The 20,143-nt window shown below is 46.6% G+C and overlaps 1 protein-coding gene across 13 annotated transcripts in view; it reads right to left on the minus strand.

Moving 5' to 3' along the window:
• The window catches only part of LRRFIP1 (LRR binding FLII interacting protein 1), a 199,956-nt gene that overhangs the window by 16,838 nt on the left and 162,975 nt on the right, over positions 1-20,143 (minus strand). For 10 of the 13 annotated variants that reach the window (XM_044001588.1, XM_044001587.1, XM_044001586.1 and 7 more), the window contains 8 exons: positions 13,201-13,236; positions 12,686-12,811; positions 11,303-11,374; positions 8,935-9,105; positions 7,157-7,249; positions 6,171-6,263; positions 3,000-3,092; positions 541-682 (listed from right to left, as the gene is read on the minus strand). In XM_044001588.1, coding sequence (XP_043857523.1) covers positions 541-682; positions 3,000-3,092; positions 6,171-6,263; positions 7,157-7,249; positions 8,935-9,105; positions 11,303-11,374; positions 12,686-12,811; positions 13,201-13,236 — 826 coding nt within the window. The remainder of the gene's footprint in view (positions 1-540; positions 683-2,999; positions 3,093-6,170; positions 6,264-7,156; positions 7,250-8,934; positions 9,106-11,302; positions 11,375-12,685; positions 12,812-13,200; positions 13,237-20,143) is intronic. The other 3 variants (XM_044001585.1, XM_044001584.1, XM_044001583.1) reach the window with 1 other exon arrangement.

Raw genomic sequence — 20,143 nt, forward strand, 5'->3', positions numbered from 1 at the left:
GACCTTCGGGATCTCCTACGTTTGTGTTTTTGGAATGGTGAAGTATTCTTTACTGTATCTGATTAAGGAATAGCTTGGACTCTCACAATGCACTGTACTCTAACTAGAATCTTAGATGGGAAAATTCTAGTAAGTGACTTTGTCCTATGCCTCTGTCATCATTCGACTGTTCTTTATTCCTCTATGAACTAGAGATAAGTTAGTTAAAGAAAACTTAGATATTAGAGATGCCTATGTATAATTGTACTTTCATCTGGGAGTTTTGGTCACTTGCTTCCCAGTCTTGTTTGGGTTCAGGAACAAGGGAAATCTACACCTGGCCATCCATGATTGCTAGTGAAAAAATGTGGCATGACAATATATGCAGGTAATCAGAACTATTTAGCGGCACAATGCACAGAAAGTGACAACACGGTGGCATGCGGCGTGATTAGTGAACTGACTGAGTGATGATGGATGGCTTTGATTCCAATCAAGCACAGAAGGTGAATAAATGAAGACTAGAAGGAGGAAAAGACCCAGGAAGCAGCAAGTTCTTACCAAGTGTCCCATCGCTGGATGACTTGAGGGTATTTGTTTCCTCTTGTGACAGCTTGGGAGATCCCAGGTGGCTCATGTGACTTAGATTATCTAGAGGCTCTCCATTGGTAGTGATTTCAGAATTCAGTATTATTCCATGTTTCTGTGGACAAGACAGGATCACTGTTATATTCATGAAGTAATATCAATCAGTCTCTTCTAGAAAACTGTGGAAGATGGTACTCTCTAAACAAACTGCTCATATGAAGGGATTGGTTACAATAAAACACCTTAAAATGAAAAAAAAATTCTATTAGCATTTGCAAACTGTTCTAGGATGTGTTGTTCCCTTTTTATCTAGTTGTCAATTGGATGGGTTCCATCTAACTTCAGTTCTTCAATCCAGGTCTAATCATGCCCATGAAGGTAAGCCTCCACATATGGAATTAATTATCTTTTGGCAAATCTCATTACCAAGAAAACTGATATAAAGTCAATTTACTTCCCCTTTACCATCCATTATAAAATGCACTAATCTCTCTTGTTAAGTGGAAAAACAAATCCCCCCTGAAAGGGGTCATATTATTTGAATTTTCGCTGCATTTTCCGATTGGGCTAGAGCCACAATGGTCATATTTTATATACTTTTAAGTAGAAAAAGTGAACATTTGAACACCTGTGACCAATTCAGGGGATTCGGTATTTACACTAACTGGGATGTAGTTGTATTTAAAAACCCAAACTAATCAGCTCAGTCCTTCACAACTAAAAGAGAGAATTTAATATCGGGGCTTGTCCCTACCAAACAAGGGCCTACATGAGCAGGCCTCTGCCTGCTGAGGGGTGGGGTGGGGGCGGGGGGGGGGAGACTCTCAGCCATTTTTCCAATGCCAGGACATTACCGTCATTTTCCTCACTGATCATCCCTTTACCTCTATCAAAGATACTTGTGCTTGTGTTGGGGAAACTCCCCAAGTGGACCATTAGCTGAGCACCTCCTTACCTTCATTTGCTGGAGGATTTAAATGTTTATTTGATATAAGTAGCAATACCACACTTGACCACTAGTTGTCTCTTAGTCATAAATGTATAATGCTAGCTTATTCATAGGATCATTCAGTTTATGCCATTGGTTTTGGCACAGGCAGGCAAGCTAACCAAACCCCACACTGAAAATTACCTAAATCTGAGGCTTCAGATTACACGAAACCACCGGGTACTTTAGTCCATCCCATTCATTTGAATGCTAGGTTCTAGATTTGTTTCAATGGGCAATCCTCCACATTCCAATATAATTAACGATAAAAACAAACAACTAATGACAACTGTACACATATTAGACCTCAAAGATAGGTTGGAATTCGACAGGAGAAGGAAATGGAAAGGACAATTCTAGGCAAGAGGCACAGTGTGTGCAAAAGCACGTAGGCTGGAAATTTCAGAGCATTGCAGGGGACAGTGAGCTTCACATTTTAGGTACTGGGAAGGGAGAAACCCAAGAGAGGCAGGAATGGGGTAAATCTTAGAAGACAGCACATGCTGGATCGTCAAAGGCCTTGAACATAATTCCAAGAAACAGCTGAGGCTGTCAGGAAACAGCATGAGAAGCTAACCTGGGTGAGAGGATTGGTGAGTGACAGGGATAACCCTCAGGAAGTGGGGGGGCACCACAGAGCATAGAGTTATGGGCCTGGGCCTAACCCTGGGCACGGTTAGGAAGGCTCATGTTCCTCAGTTCAAATCTGGCCTCAGACACTCCCTAGCTGTGTGACCCTGGGCCAGTCCCTTCACCCTGTTTGCCTCAGTTTCTTCCTCTGTCAAATGAGTTGGAGAAGGAAATGGTGAACCTTCCAGTATTCCTGCCGAGAAAACCCCCAATGGGTCACAGAGAGTGGGACATGACTGAAATGACCTGCACAACAACAGCACCTACTATGTGCCAGGCACTGGGCTAAGCACTTTACAGTGATCTCATCTCATTCTCAGAACAAGTCTGGGAAGTAGGTGCTGTTACGAGTCCTTATCTTACAGTTCAGGAAATTGAGGCAGCCAGAGGTGAAGTGACTTGCCCAGGGTCACACAGGCAGTAAGTGTCTGAGGCCTGAGTTCTCCTGATGGCAGGCCCGAGCTCCATTCACTGTGCCACCAGCTGGCTCTGGCTCTCTTGTTCAGAGCTGGAAGGGAGCAGAAGACTATGGAATCCAACCCCTTTATTTTATAGATAACTATCCTATGAAACTTGGAAATTAAAATCACAGGCAGTTTACACATCTCTAAGCATGGAAGGCTTCCCACCAACACTGACTGTGGAGAGGCTGCCCGTGGGCTTATCAGCCTAAGCTGACCTCCAGCTTGCCCCAAAGACTGGAAATGAGTCACCCAGAAGGACCTCTGAGACCCCCCAGCTGGCGTCCAAGCACCGTGGCTATTCAGGCCCTTGGCTGCCTTCAGGAAGATGGTGACGTATCTTGGCACCGTACCTTCAGCTCCTCCTTCAGCAGGATCGCTTCAGCACGAAGGTCATCCCGTTCACTCCGGATGGAATCAAAGTACTCTTTCTGCCTCTCTAACGCCTGAGGCGGTTGTGGGGCATCCAGAGAAAAGGCAGAGACACGAGAGGAAGGTAGAGACAAGCAGAGGTGATTTCAGAAACATTAGGAAGAGAAGCAGGCTCAGAGTCTAAGAAGGTCTTAAGCACTGAGGTACTAGCTAGGACAGGTGAAAAATATGGGTCTAGTTAATCATGGCATCCAATCTAAGTAAGGCAGAGGTGGGGGGAGTACTGGAGAAGGGGAAGATGCCTACATTTCTGGAGCGGTGGTAATATTCCTCAGGGACATGGGGAGCAGAGGGTGCATCGCCATCATCTTTACCTTGGCCTGGGGCAGACTGGTGTAGCAGATAGTGAGCTGGCCTCCATATCAGGAAGACCTGGGTTCAAATCCAACCTCTGACACATCCTGGCCTTGTGACCCTGAGCAGGTCACTTAACCTTAGTGTTACAGGCTGCTGTCTAAGAATATGTACAATGTCTCTGAGAAGGCAACAATCTGCACTGGGAGAGGCAGTCTCCTTACCCAGGAGTTCCCTATACCAATGAAATCACATGTCCATTCCCTATCCCTAACACTGCCCAGCTTACAGAAATGCTACAGCTTTCTTCACAGCCTGGGGATGAGAGATGATGAAAGCCTGGCTACGTGGCCAATAACAGAGAAGGATGGCTATTGGTGGGGGCTCTTCCCCTGGGATGTGTGAACTTAAAAACAACAACAAAAAGATGTTTTGATGGCTAGATTTCGATATTGTCTTCTGTAATCCTACACATTTTATGTGCTTAAAAACATGATCCTAAGAAGGGCTCCACAGGCTTCCCCAGGCTGCCAAAGGAAGGTTCTCAGCCCCCAAAGGGTGAACTCGGGAGTTAGTCTCCCATAAAACTCACATATTTGGGCTCAGCATTGATTTGGGAAGTCTCTCTTGAGCATCACATACGATGTCTATCTTTCTATTAGACAAACACATTATTTCTTTCCCTTCCTTCCTTCCTTCTTTTCTTTCTGTGGGGCAATGAGGTTAAGTGACTTGCCCAGGGTCACACAGCTAGTAAGTGTCAAGTGTCTGAGGGTGGATTTGAACTCAGGTCCTCCTGAATCCAGGGCCAGTGCTCTATCCACTGTGCCACCTAGCTGCCCCTACATACGTTATTTCTCTATCTCTTTACCTATCTATCTACACTAGTTATCTATCATTTATCTATCTTTCTCTGTGTCTGTTTGTCTATTTACCTATTTGTCAATGTATCATCTAGTCACCTGTCTATGTATATATACATCTATTTATATTCACACAAGCATTATCTACGCATACATATCTGTATATATGCACATGCACAAGATATTATGAACTATCTATCCATCCATCACCTCTATTTCCCTATCATCTACCTTTCTCTCTGTTTACTTATCAGTCTATCATTTATCTACCTATCTTCGTATATATGCACAGATATCACCCACTCTCTCTCTTTACTCATCTATCCATGATCCATCCATCTCCAAAAAGTCTTAGTTGACTTTGATGCTATTAAAGCTTAAAACTGCCCCAGGACTTTGGGGACCGTCTGTCTATATTTTTGCAGATATTTGGTTTGGTTTTATTTTGGATTTGACCTGTGGTGTCTTCACTTTCAGGAGCTCCAGGTGAAGGAACTCCCTCTATGATGCAGGCTAGCACCTGCTTAGCTCCTTCCTGTCTTGGTGGGTTGGGGGCAGGAGGTGGGGACTTGTGCTGAGTCACACAGCTAGTCTGTGCCAGAGGCAGGACACAAACCCAGGACTTGAGCTGGCTCTGAGCCCAGCTCTGTCTCCATCGCACCACAGGATTCAAACCACAATAACTTCTTGAGTGAGTTACTGAATGAGTAAGTTAAGGTCACTCACACTTGCATGTTTATCCACCAATGGCCAAATGCTCCGCTGCCTTCAAGGGTCTATTAAGAGTTACACAGCAGGTCACCACTTTCATCCATACTTGTATGGCAGTGGGGAATGGCAGGGGTGGGGGGGGGACACTGGACTCCAGAGTCAGGGGAGGCCTGGCTTCTGCGGCAGGGCGGGAGGTGTGGGGGTAGAGGGGGTGGCGGTGGGGGGATGCGGGGGGGTAACGATCCTGGATAAATCCCTCCATCTCTCTGCATCTGGGTACTCATCTGTAAAATGGGTCTAGTTATGGCAGCAATGTCTACCAACTTGGGTCACTGGGTGGACGAATTGTGCTAACAGTCTTCTTAGCTGTAACCTCCAGGTAGATCCACTTTTCTCCCAAGCATGAACTTTTGGAGGAAAAGACAGTGGCCTGCAGGGCTTTGTCCCCATGTCTCTCTTCTATTTGCTTATGATCTCATTTGGTCAAATGAGCTGCCAATCTGAAAGTGCTACTAATTAATAGCTAGAAAATGGATTTAAATTGAGTGCTATAAATGTTAGCCATTATTATTATTACTATTGCTATTATTATCAGCTGAGATGATGCAAAAGTAAAGGAAACGTTGTGGAAAAGAGAACCTCAGAATTTCAGCACTGGAGGGTACCTCCGAAGCCAGCTGGTCCAAGCCATAGCTGAAAAAATAGTTTCTGAACTACACCCCCAACAAACGGCCAGGCTTGGATACTTCCAGTGATGGTGAGCTCCCTCCCACCTGAGACAGAGCTCTCTTCAATGATCACCACTTGGGTGTTGGTAATCCAATGACATGGGGGTCACCACCCAGCGCTCTAAAGACTTGGGAACTTAGGCATGAAGGGACCCTGGAGGTCATCTAGTCTAGCTCCTTCATTTTACAGAAAAGGAAACTGAGGCCCAAATGGGGAAGCAGATCTAAACCCAGGCCTTCTGACTCCCAATCCCACGCTCTTCCCACCTCACCAAGTGAGTCTTCATGCTGAAACAAAATTAGGCCTTCCCCGCTTTCCTGAAGTCACTTGGGAATTAAAGGTTAATTCTGGGAGGTTCATTCATGCACAGAGCCCTAATCATTGAGTAACGTGGGCGTACATATGCTGTCTTTAAAAGAAAGTCCATTTTTTTCACAGGGTGGTTAAGCAGGCAGTTTGTTCAAACACATTTCCAAAGAGTTGAGAGGTTCCTACCCCTATCTTTTTGTCTTTCCATTCTATTGTTTCCTGAAGATCAGAAACATCCCTGATATAACTTTCTTGTTTCTGCTGCAGTTGCCGGATTTCCTGAGGGACAGGAGCAGAGAAGACAGAAAGCAGACGAAGGATTAAACAGGCAGAAAGGAAAGGCCGAGGACCCCAAAAGGCCTTCCAAGAGCAGCAGGAGAGAGAGGGTCCTTCCTGATGTCACAGCATTGGGTCAACAGTGGGTCCTCCACGCTAGCCAGGCAAAGGGCCTAAACAGTATAATCTGGTTTCTCAACTGCACGAGGATTCTGGTGCCCCCCCCCTCCCCCATTCCAGCCACTGTGGAGGCCATGGCTGGCAGATTTCTTGAGCAAGGGAATTCTGAAGGCCAATGGGCTAAGCCAACCAGGTGTCTGCTATCAGGAGGGTGAGCCCACGGGAATGGTGGGCCACCAGGTTGCCTGAGGAGGCCAGAGCAGCAGCGGTATCGGGTCGTGGGTGAGATAGGGAGACCCCGTCTTTTAATAACCCAGGGAAAGGTTGGGTTCAATTCGATAAATCTTTGTGAAGTGCCTGCTCTAGGTTTGGAATGGGCTGGGTAGGCGGGTGCAGCCTCACCCATCCCTCTCCCTTACCCCCAAAGGAAACCCAGGAAGCAACAGCTGCTTGGACACAGGCCCAGGTGAATCCACTCATTGTAACCACTAAGAAACTTGCGAGCATTTGCCATTTAAAAAACTGGCATCTGGGTAAAGGGGGAAATTTAAGCAATGCAAAAACGAGACCAACCAAAAAATGATTATTAAAACTATCAATAAAAATGTATTTAGAAACAATCCACCCAAACCCTGGATGCCCATGGGGTGAGGGCTCCAGATGAGTCCAAACTCTTCATTTCTCCTCAAACCTTTGGTGAAGCTGCTGTTCTTGGCCCTCACTGGGTGACCCAGCCCTGGGGCAAAAAAGGGAGACACAGGGAGTAAGGTACTTACTGCGAGCATCTCCTCTCGTTGTTTTAAGGCCTCTTTGGCTTCAGCAAACTGAAATTGCAACACACTGTGGGCATGTTTCTGCCTTTCGAACTCCTGTAAAGGACAAACATGAAGAAGAGAAGGTGGACTCCGTGAGGTGGGGGCTCTTTTGGCTTCTGTTGCTGTCACTGATTTGTTCTCAGCATCCCTAAGGCCCGACACACAGTAGGAGCTTTGCGAATATTGGCTGAATAATTCCTTCACAGGGTCATTAGGACAAAAGGGCTTTTAGCAAAAAGGAAGCACAAAAGCAGGGGCTCTTAACTCGGCATCTGTGAACTCATTTTAAAAAATAGTGACGGGGGTGGCTAGGTGGCACAGTGGATAAATCACCGGCCCTGGATTCAGGAGGACCTGAGTTCAAATTCGGCCTCAGACACTTGACACTTACTAGCTGTGTGACCCTGGGCAAGTCACTTAACCCCCATTGCCCTGCAAAAAAAAAAAAAATAGCGACAGGGCGGAGCAGCTAGATGGTGCAATGGATAAAGCACCGGCCCTGGATTCAGGAGGACTTGAGTTCAAATCCGGCCCCAGACACTTGACACTTACTAGCTGTGTGACCTTGGGCAAGTCACTTAACCCCAATTGCCTCACTAAAATAAAAATTAAAAAAAATTAAAAATAGGGAGGGGTCTGGATTTCAATAGCATTGGATTGCTCTGGAATGCTGTCTTATTATTTTATTAATGATTAATAGTGTTCTATTCTTTTTCGTTTTTTGTTTTATGCATTTAAAAACCATGACTCTGAGAAGGAGCTCATTGGAATCACCAGACTGCCCAACAAGAGGGTCAAGGACACAAATGAGTTGAAGGAAGAACCCTTGGGCTCATTGTTAGCCATTAATGTTGTGACTATTTCTAAGCTTATTTACCCTGGGCATGTCAGGGCTGTCATGGATAGAACACTAGATTTGGAGTCAGTAAAACCCGAGTTCAAATCTTGCCTTACTAGCTAGGTGTCCCTGAGCAAGTCACTTGACCTATCTCAGCCTTGGTTTCTTCATCTGTAAAGCACATCTTTGTTGCTAGCTCATCCTTTCATGTGAGAAATGACCTCCTAATTTCTCAGCTGCCTTCTCCCCCCACACCCCAGGAAGCTCTCTCCTGAGATAACCTCCTCATCCTGTAAAATCTCTGCGGGGGCAATCACCTTCATCCCTCCGGGCAGGACCATGAACCCCAAACCTCCACCTAAGGAGAGCTCAGCTCAGACGCCTCTCATCTCTCAGCCATGGCAAGAATCTGGGACTTCTCCCCCACACCCCAGCCACCGGGTCCTCTTCGCCTCCACTTCCCAATAATGTTTTAAAAGTTTGCTCCTCCATGAGCCTTCTAAAGTCTGTATTCTTCAATAGAAGAACACTGTTTCCTAACAATGTGATAAAAGAAAGGGAAGGAAATATCATCAGAAAGTGCCCTTTTTGCCCTTGGAAAAACAATTTCAGGATTACAAAAAGAATCTGTCATTTTATTGCGGAAAAATCAGATTTGTGCTTAAGTGCCAATGAAAACATTTCCCAGAAATCCATGTGTTCAGTGGGGGTAGGTTGAGGGGAGGGGAAAGGGGAAGGGCCAAGGACCCAGTGGGTTTTATTTTTAGAATAAATAGCCCTGACTTGGCCACAGGCTCTAAAACCCTATCTGAGGTGGCCCCATTCTCTTTCTCCCCTTTTCCCTTTTCCAAGAGTCCACTAGGGTCAAAGGTCCAGCCATGCAAGATGGCGCCTTCCTTACTTTGTTTTTTTCTTCATATTGTCTTCGAGACTCAGCCAACTGTTCTTCCAGTTCTAACAGTGCATCCTTTAGGGTGTCAACCTGGTACATGAAGTTCATCTTTTCATTGTCTAATTGAGCATTAGAAACCATGGCCTTCTTGTATTTCTCCTCGACCTCAGCAAGGGAATCCTGTGGAAACCACACCATAATTAGGAACCAAAGGGAGAGATTAAACCCGAAGACCATAATTAGTTGGATATTTCTTGGGAAGTTCATCTTTGGGGGTAGAGGAGGGAGGGAACAGCGTGTTAGATCTTTAATCTAATAACTGAAAAAAAAATCAATTAGAAATGCAATGACATAGGACTTCCAATCACTGTTCAGCAAAGAGTTAAACATGCCCAGGGAGGAAAATACTCTTTAAAAGGCGTAACGTGGAGGCAGCTAGGTGGTGCAGTGGATAGAGCACCGGCCCTGTAGTCAGGAGGACCTGAGTTCAAATCTGGCCTCAGACACTTGACACTTACTGGCTGTGTGACCCTGGGCAAGTCACTTAACCCCAATTACCTCACCAAAAAAAAAAAAAAAAAAAAGGTTTAATGTGGTCTCAAATCTAGACCCTGTTTCTTGAACGGAATCCATCACAAAGAGGAATTTGAAGTGTGTCGTTTCCTGCTTTTCAAGGTGCTATATCAGGGCCAATATCCTACCAGTTAGATATTTAGTTTTTAATGACCCAGCATCTGGGGATGAAAACAGTTCACACGTTCATCAAGATGGCAGACAGCTACAAAATGGAAAGGGCTCCCAATTCCCTGGAAGCTATGCCAGGACAGAGTGAGAAAGCTCTAGATAAGAGCCTTGGAGAGCCAGAGAGCACGGCCTCAATGATGCCACCTCCTCCCTGCGGGACCTTGGGGCACATCATCTGATCTCTTTGGGCCTCAGTTTCTCTTACTGGTCAGATGAAGGGGCTGGGATAATGAGAGGAGCCCTCGGGTCTCCTCCAGCTGTAGACCTGTGATCCCAAGATCTGTAGGTACCTGCTGGGTAGGAACTAAGACATCTGCCAATTCATGAAATATTTTCATTAAAATGATGGGCATAGAACTTTCCACCCAGCCTATATTTCCACACCCTGTGTTGGAATGTCTATCTTGGTCTTGAATACAACAATACAGCTGGCTGTGTGACCCCCTCGTTTCTCTCAGCTAATACAACAGGATGGGCCTCAGTGGCTCCTCCAATCACCTTCAGGTCTCACCCCATCATCCAATCACTCACAGGCCATCGCTAGGTCATGATATCCTCAGTTAAGCTCCTCAGAAGGAAAAGCCAAACAAGATAGAATCCTGCACTAGTCTACGTCTAACAGAGCTTTCCAGACGACCTCATGGACTCTGCACGTCCAAGGTCATTTCAAAGGCTCTGACCTGACTTCTCTTGACTAAATCCACTTCCTGAGAAGCCCTCAGGTCAAGCCACAAAGGAGCACAGGAGGCTCACGGGAGTGAGACCTGGGCCTCAACACTTTCGCGCCTGAAAGCTGCCAAAGTGCCCCCAAGAAAGTCAGGGGAACACAGACTGGGGGCTGCTCCCGTAAGGGGACGGCTCGGCATTTCTGACCCATCTCCAGGCGTGCTGATGACGGGGCTGTCACCAAGCTGGGTGGTTTTTGGTGAGGGCAGTGATGACAGCCTCCACTCAGGCCCACTGAATATATTTTAGTTCTGCCTATGATGTGGTGCTGGCACTGGGGGGTCTGCCAAGAGCCCTCGATTCTGCTGGCTCAGGGAGCCCACTAGGTCAATGTGTGAGTAACCAAAGCTGGGTGTATCCTCTGGATGTAAATACAATGGAAGTGCGGGGTCAAGAGTGGGATCTGGGGCAGCTAGGTGGCACAGTGGATAGAGCACCAGCCCTGGAGTCAGGAGGACCTGAGTTCAAATCTGGGCTCAGACATTTGACACTTACTAGCTGTGTGACCCTGGGCAAGTCACTTAATCCCAATTGCCTCACACACACACAAAAAAGGAAAGAGTGGGATCCATCAAACATGCAGATAAACAAGACCGAGTTTTCCAGCCTTCAAAAGCCCCACCCCCCACCCCCCACCCCGCCCCTGCCCCCCGGCATGCACCAGTGAACACACGTTAGTGACCATTTTTGTCAAGTCATTTTGACGTGAGCTGATGCAGGTGCTCTGTTTGGGAAGATGACCTTACTAATGGGAAACCTACGGGGGTGGGTGACATCCCTGCCTCGCTCAAGGACGTTTTTAAGAACAATCCCCAGTGTGATTTTGGTGAAGAGCATGTAGATTCAGTTCTAATTCAGACAGAGTTAGCTGGGTTAACATCATCACACACGGCCGCCACGCGGATACCTTCATTTCTTTCAGGCCCTGCATATATTTGCCTTCTACATCCTGAATCTGGTCCTTTAACTCATTGATCTCCTGAAGAAAATGGCAAGAACGGGAAAGGATGTCACAGGAACAGACTGACAAAGGCCACACACAAAACTCGGAGCTGACAGGCTTTGGGGTCCTGGCACTTCCTGCTCAGGGATGAGATTCGTAAAGGGCAGAACTTACATGATTAAAATGATGCTATGAACATGGAAGAGAGGATGTGACTTCTGTGTTCTTGTTTTTAGTATTTTGGAAAACACATTTTTTAAGTCTCCTGTGGCATTGCTTGGCACAAAGGCAATGATGGATCTGGGGCCAAGGGTCTGGGTTCAGATCCCAATTCTGCCACTTATAACTCGGATGACTTTGGGCAGGTTGTTTTACCTTGGAGGGAACTGGACTAAACTAGTTAGGTTCCCTCTAGCTCTGGCCCCTGGGAAATGGTGCCTCAAGGGAACAAAAAACATTGGAAGGAAGGCAGAGTTCTTTTCCTGAAGTAATCTTAAAATAACATTCTTTCAAGACAGAAGAATTCCGCCCTTTTGATCTAGTCTGTCCTTGGCTGTTTCTTAATAATCACTTAATAAATGATCGCTGAATGCCCCATTTGAACTCTGGCTCAGTTTCATTCTTTTAGCCTGGGGCTCCAAACAGGTTCAGTTCTATTTTGTTACCCCTTGTTCCCTCCACTCCCCCATCTACTCCCAGCCAGGCTCTCCCTCCATGATGAGAAATGCTGGCTCCTGGAAGGCAAGGACTGTGGGTTGTTTGTTGTTTTTTTAAATCCCCAGCACTTGGCACACAGTAGAGGTTTAATAAGAGCTTGTGGCTCATTTTATTGTTAGTTCCTTGAGACCAAGAACTCTTTGGTTTCTGTATTTCCAGTGTCTCATATAATTTGCACATGGTAGGCACTTAAAGTGCTTGTCGATGGACTGTAAGCTCCCTGATGGCAGGAACCTGCTCTCATCTTTCTAAGTGCAGTGACTTAGCTGCACAATGCTTAGTAGTAGGTGCTCAATATAAATAATGAGGCTATTCAGATCTCTGCTCAACCCAGGCATTGATCTGCCTTAGATGGAAGAAGCACATTTGTGACTAGAAGTTGAATGAACACTGTCCATGACTCTTGCAGGCCACCGTTTTCTGAGGTGTCCATTATAACTACAAGTTGTTGGGCTTCCCACTCAGGGATTTATTCTGATTCTGGATTTGGCTCTGGACAAATGCAGTGACAGAAACACAATGGGAGCATGATGGGAGGCAGAGGGAGAAAGAAATGCTTTCCTTATTCTTGATGGCTGGTTTTCAGGAACATGGCAGTCACGAGTCAGAAATCCTTCAGCCACATCTTACCTTGATTTCCCTCATGGAGGCCTCGGTGTCCACAGAGATGGAGGTGTCTCCACTGCCCCTCCGAGAGGAGGTTCCGCCCAGAGAGGCCAACGTGGCTGCTGATAAGCTGGGCATGTTACGGGATCCCTAAAATATTTTAAGAAACTGTGTTCAGAACTGAAAATTGTCTTTGACCATCCACTGGATCAAACAGTTTGTGAATTCACGTGAGTTATTATAAACACATCCCAACCCTTTACTGTGGTTTTTTTTACCAGTGGAAACTGAGGTTGGCTGGCCACCTGCTCTAACCCTCCTGCCCAACACAGGTAGGAACTCTCAGAGGGATGCCCTAGCAGGACTCGATAGAACTCAGGATTTCCCACAACCCCATCTAATTCTCAGCCACCTCTTCTCCTGTTCTCTGAAAATCAAATAATACACATTTTCTGGTCCACTTAGTCCATGAATTCTGAAAGCTACAAAGCCTAATTTTTTAAAATGGCAAGATAAAAATATTACTGGAACCTACTCACCTTCTCAGCAAAGTCCTTTTCTGGCCTCTCTTCAACCTGGAGAGAGAGAGAGAGAGAGAGAGAGAGAGAGAGAGAGAGAGAGAGAGAGAGAGAGAGAGAGAACTTAATACGTGAATATGAAATACTTTCAAGCAATAATGGATTAGTTCATTTACATTTAGGGGATAAAACACTTCAGTTGGGTTTCCTTTCCCCAAGGCAGCTCTGTACCCCAGAGGATAGAGAGTCAGGCTCCTCAGGAAGACTCAAGTTCAAACTCTGCCTCAGACACTTACTAACCGTGGGACCCTGAGCAAGTCATATCACCTCTGCCTGCCTCAGTTTCTTCATCTGTAAATTGAAATATTAATAGCACCTACCTCACAGTTGTTGTAAAGACTCACATGTAAATCATTCTGTAAACCTTCAAGTGTTCTATAAAAGCTAGTTATGATTATAATTGAGCTAACTCACTGCAGGAGAGACAAATGCTTTGAATGTGGTTGTCCCAAGTAACGACCAACAAAAACCAGGTGCCAATCCCTCTCTCTGCCTCCTCTCTCTCTCTCTCTCTCTCTCTCTCTCTCTCTCTCTCTCTCTCTCTCTCTCTCTCTCTCTCTCTCACACACACACACACACACACACACACACACACACACACTTTTCAGGCATCATCCACCCAAGTAAAACGGATATCTTAGAAACTCCCTTTCACATAAAGCAAGTCCTTTCCAAGGTGCCTCTTCTACAAGGTCAGCCTTGTTTTTTGAATAAAGGGAGCTGGCACCCACCAAGAAGTTCCAGTGACACAAGCCTCAACGCCACTGGGAGCCAAGGAGGGTCGACAACTCCACTGTCTCAAATGTGGAATCACTGACTGTCTTTAACAAGTCACAGTAACAAACAAACCCACGGAGTTTCTAGATGGGAGGCCTGATCTGGACCCTCGGATAGGGTTTGTTTTTTTTTAAAAATCTCTCTTTATTATTCAAATATACCAGCTTAACCCTTTGTGTGCTGCATTGGCAGGGATTTGAAAGAACTCATGTCTTGCCACAGCCACCACCCAAGTGTTGTCTGAGCACCTGCTGCATTAGAACATGACGCCAGTAGGTTTCCCCTTTAGTCTCGGCTGCCAGGGGCTCTGGCTCCAAATGCTGGGCTCTGTGTATGGTGTTTTTCTTTTTTTTTTTTTGGTGGGGCAATGAGGGTTAAGTGACTTGCCCAGGGTCACACAGCTAGTGTCAAGTGTCTGATGCTGGATTTGAACTCAGGTCCTCCTGAATCCAGGGCCGGTTCTTTATCCACTGTGCCACCTAGGTGCCCCTGGACAAGTGCCTTAATGTGTGAGCCACTGTTGGCTCAGACTCTAAGTCGGGGTGGGGGTCTTAACCTGGGGTCCAAGGGCCTGTGGAGAGATTTCCAGCGGTTTGTGACCTCACACGGGAAAAAGTTGCATCTTCATTTTTGCTAACCTCTAACTGAAAAATGAGCATTTCCTTTCATAAGAAATGTAGGCAACAAACAGCCCCAGAAAGGGGTGTGTAGGTGAAAACCTCTTGCTCTGAGGTATAGATGGATTGGAACTGTGGAGAGTTCCCTGGCAGACCAAATGAAAGTCCAGCTAAGTCAGTCAATAAACATTTATTACTGTTTGCCAGGCACCACATGGGATCTCCAGACACAAAGACAAGGATGGACAGCAGTCCCTCCCCTCCGGCGCCTGCATTCTAAGGAGATAACATGCAAATATCTAAACAGATACAAGGTACATACTGAAGGTACTTTGGGAGGGCAAAGGACTCTGGGAGGAGCTTTGGTGAACCATGAAAGACCTTCAGAAGAAGGAAGGATTTGTACTGAGCCCTGAAGGGAGTCAGGGAAATAAGAGGTAGGATGAGTGGGTAGTGTTCCTGGTGTGGGGCACTGCCAGTGCAAAGGTATGGAGGGAGGAGACAATGGACCATGCTAGAGGAACTGAGCAAGAAGGCCAGAATGACAATAACCCAGATGAGAAAGTCCTTTGACAGACTGCTCAGTCTTTTACACTGAATTTCATGAATCCATCAAACTCCTACTTCATCCTGAGGCCGAGGTGAACCTGCTGAGTACTCCTCCTGTCACATCCGTCCTCCTCTCCATTGACTTACATCCCATACCAAGGTCTGCACATGCCCATTTCCATAGACTATGCACCCAGGGAAGTCAATCTTTGAAACATTTATTGAATATCCAATCAAAAAGGATGTTGGTTTTATTCATCAAAGAAGCTAAAACTTAACTGAACCAAAAATTTCAAAGTCTGGCCAAAGTTATTTCTAATTAATAATCAACCCTGTATTAAGTACCTGCTATGTGCTTTTAGCTTCTAATAGATCTGATCATTAAACATGACAGAGAGGGCCTGGGTTCGTTTGGTCAGACAGTGCCCAGAGGTGTGCGAGGTGCCACGGAAGCAATGGCCGAGAATGAAGCGATTGCTGGCGTCCCAGAGTGTAAATTCTGTCCGATGTTTGATCAGACTTTTTCCCGCTTCCTGAAATCCACCGCTGGACCCTGCTTCCAGCTCCATACACTGCCATAAAGAGCATGACCAGAGGTGGCGCCTTTTAAATGATACAAGTTTAACTCCTGCCATCCTTGCTTGTGCCAACCAGAGCTCCAGGGTCACATACTGGCCCGGCCAGAGAAAACAAAGCATCCAAAGGAATGCCTGGCATCCTCACACAGGAAGGGGGAGGCCGAGAAGGGGCAGGGCTGGCCTTGGCAGGCATTAGCTCCCCTGCAAGGAACCATGCTCGGGCAGTGGCACAGAGTCGGGAAGAGAGAAGGGATGTGGGGGTGACTGAGTTACTGGACCAAGGATCATGGGAGCTGTAGAAGGAAGTTGGGGTAATCAGGGTGGTGGCTCCAGCAGCCAGGGCTCCCCAGAGGCTGGGGAAGTGGCCCTCACTCCTGGAAGGCTCCAGGTCCTAGAGAGTCTCCCCTACCCCCAGCAAATGGGCACCTGACCCATCAGGGCTCACTCAGGCCCACCTGGCCCTCTCCTCACACATGCCAACAGTCGCGGATTTCTAGCTTCTTTCTGGATGATGCTCAGGGCCCAGGCCAGCCCTCTCCCAAGGCCTTTCCCCACCCCACCCCACCCCCCAGCTCCCAGTGCCCCTCTCCCCAAGTTACATCCCATTTACTCTGTGTACATTTGCACGGGCTGTTTCTTCCCAAAGAATATAAGCTCCCTGCTGGCAAGGACAGCTTTGTTTTTCTATTCGTGGCCCCAGTTTGTCTAGCAAACTCCTGGGGAGAGGCTGGGCCTCCCCTCCAGAGAGCTGGGCTGGGCAGAGACCCACACATACACTAAGGGACAAATTTCCAGATTTTCGTCATCTGAATCACAAGGGTGATGGTTTCTAACACAGAGTGGGTTCTTCTTTTTCCTTTAGGAGTAAGAAAAGAGCTTTCCCAATACGAGCCTCTACCACCGCTACCCACTTTTCAAGGGGGCCGGACCCAGGGACAAGGATTGTGAATTAAAGGAATCTCTGCCTCCCCCTCCCAGCCCACGGTGCATGGTGGTGCACGGTGCACACGTTGGCCTCCTTAACCTGGTTAATGCCTCCTAACCACACCCCATGGTGAATGGGCTTCCCACCTATTGCTCATTCATAAAGTGTTGGGCGGGGGGAATGTGAGTCACCTTATTACCTCGGCACTTCCTCTGGGACATTCACCCTCGTATTTCTAAAACCCCACGGGGCTTGGATGGTTGGGGCATGTGCCCAAAGGTCACCTGGCTCTCCCCAAGGCAAGTTCCTGAAAACCATGGCTTGCTAGCCCATTGGATGGAGCAAAGTCCGAACCAACCCTATGAGCCCCAATGATTTCATCAGCCCAGTCACTCCAAACTAGAGCCCAACAGACGGACAGGCTCCAGTTTGAGTTCTGTGTTCCCAATTCGAGCGCTAGGTGGCAGGCTTGTGTTGGACCAACGTTGGCTTTTAGGGCAAGGGGGAAGAGAGTAAATTAGGCCACAGGATTTCATGTGAGAGGGGGCTAATCTACCCATTCTGCAGATGAGGAAACTGAGGCCCAGAGAAGGGAAGAGACTCGCCCAAAGTCACCAAGTAAAGACCTGAGCTCAGTAAACTGCAGGACTTCACCCATTGAGTTCTCCAGCCCCACCGGAATAAAATTGGGTGTGAAGGAGGGAAAAGGGGGAAAGAAAAACCAAAGGGAATCCAACCCCCCAAAAACACTCGCTCCACAATATATCCATTAACTAGTTATTTGTTCTCATGTAATTTGAAAATTAGTTCCTGGGCTTTCCCTTTTTGGGGTTCTATTTCTTGTTTTTATAAAGAGAGTGAGAAGGAGCTTTTGACATCAGCCAAGGCAGCGTGTTAGGGTGCTGATGAAAGGAAACAGGCCAACAACATAGACGGGGTTTACAGGGCACACACGTGCACTGGATCATACCTGAAACCTGCCTGGTGGTACGGTGATGTCCGGCTGGAATGCCAGCCAAACCACACTCCCTAACAAGTAACCCCACTTCAAAGCCATCTCGTGGGTGCTTTGTTTTATGCTGGGGCTGCGCCCATCGGATCTTTTGACGTCACTGATGCCCCTGCAACATAAAGATACCTGAGCTCCCCACGCACAAATCTGATGAACCCAGGTCACTGCAGAGTGAATAATCCTTCTAGCACCACATCACCCAGCTCTCCCTAGAAGCACCAAAACACGTTTCTTTCGCTCTCCCTATTCAATTATCATTATTTTGGGGGGTAGGCAATCAGGGTTAAGTGACTTGTCCAGGGTCACACAGCTAGTAAGTGTCAAGTGTCTGAGGCTGGATTTGAACTCAGGTCCTCCTGACTCAAGGGCTGGTGCTCCATCCACTGTGGTGCGACCTAGCTGAACATTTAAGAAGTACCTACTATGTGCAAGGCACTGTGCCCGGCCTGGTCGTAGATTCTCTCAGTTTCTGGATTGGACTGGAGGTGGTTCCTGAGGTCCCTCCCCTCCAACTCTGTCCTGCCTCAGACATTCACTATCTCTGCAACTTTGTGGAAATAACTGAGTTCCCTCATCTGCCAAATGGAGACAATGACAGCATCTCCCTCCCACGGCTGTTGTGAGGATCAAGTGAGAGAATATGTGTATAGCCCTCTGAAAACCTTGACGTATAACCATGTACAAATTAGCTGATGTTATTTATACTGACAATTTGTCCAACCGGGATGGCTACCACACAAATGCTGGCATTCTGGCCTTGCCTTACCTACTTTCTAAGGCAGGTTTCAAAACAACAGGGACGACTTACACTGAACAAGTTTAAGTTAAAAGAGATTTCTAGGTCGACAAACTTAGAAAATATTTGCTGTGAACCGCTTAACACCAGAAGGATCAGAATTTAAGAATATTCTGCTGAGGGCAGCTAGGTGGCGCAGTGGATAAAGCACCAGCCCTGGATTCAGGAGGACCTGAGTTCAAATCCAGCCTCAGATACTTAACACTTACTAGCTGTGTGACCCTGGGCAAGTCACTTAACCCCAATTGCCTCACTTAAAAAAAGAAAAGAATATTCTGCTGAGCCCGGCTGTGTCAACCCAGAGCACATTTTTTTCATCTCTAAAGAAAAGAGATTGTAGGATAAAAATGTTTATTTCAAAGTAAAAATGTTCGCATCAATTGATGTGCCTGGCCCAGTTAAAAAAAGTCACCATCTCATTATTGTTTAAAAGGGTCTGTAAAAAATTGTGGCAAACAGCATCTCCTCAAAAATACTTTGCATGGAGATTCAGTTTACAATGTCATCTCATTGTAAACAAAGCACGGGCTCTTTTAAGAAAAGACTGGGGGGCAGCTAGGTGGCGCAGTGGATAGAGCACCGGCCCTGGAGTCAGTTCAAATCCGGCCTCAGACACTTAACACTTACTAGCTGTGTGACCCTGGGCAAGTCACTTAACCCCAATTGCCTAACAAAAAAAAAAAAGAAAAGAAAAAAAGAAAAGACTGGGTTTTTTCCAATCACACATAAAATTTTGCAACATTCCAAATTCTCTCCTGCCCCTCCCCCTGCATTGAGAAGGTGAGCAATTTGAGACTGGTTATACATGTGCAGTCACGCCGAAGATATTTCCATATTAGTCATAAACAGGTGCTCTTTAAAAACAGATACTTAATAGAATGCATTTGCTGTTCGACCGATGCCATCATCTCAGTCACTTAAATAAAGAAGGTCCCCTGAGATGTCCCATTACCAGACTTCCTAGAGCAGAATACGATGCTCTTCCTCTCCTAAAGACAGCATGAAACACTGGGAATCACCCAGAACACACACAGGCTCCTAAGGCAGAACACCGTGCAGGGGAGGAATGCAGCAAAGGAATGTCTCTAATCTACTAAGAGATCTTGGAGCACTGCCCTTAAGATAGGAATGTTAGGAATCATTTCAGGAAATGAGAAATAGGTAACCTTGAGTATCCTTCATTTTCAATGTAAAATAATAATGATCACTAGCATTTATATAGTACCTACTATATACCAGGTGTTACATTATCTCATTTGATCCTAAGAACAACTTTGAGAAGAAGGTGCTGCTATGATTATCATTTTACAGTTGGGGAAACTGAGGCAAACAGAGGTGAAGTGACTTGCCCAGGGTCACACAGATAGTAAGTGTTTGAGGCTGTATTTGAAACAGATCTTTTTGACTCTAGGCTCAGTGCTCTGTGCACCATGGCGCCTCCTAGTGGCCTGCCAAAGAATATAGTTTGTTACTTAAATATTCCAGATCAGATTCCCTCCCCCCCCCTTCTTTTCTCTTAGAAGTGACAGTGGCTTTGGGGTGGCTAGGTGGTGCAGTGGATAGAGCACCGGCCCTGGAGTCAGGAGTACCTGAGTTCAAATCTGGCCTCAGACACTTAACACTTACTAGCTGTCACTTAACCCCAATTGC

This window comes from Dromiciops gliroides, chromosome 4 (assembly GCF_019393635.1).
Source record: "Dromiciops gliroides isolate mDroGli1 chromosome 4, mDroGli1.pri, whole genome shotgun sequence".
NCBI lineage: Eukaryota > Metazoa > Chordata > Mammalia > Microbiotheria > Microbiotheriidae > Dromiciops > Dromiciops gliroides.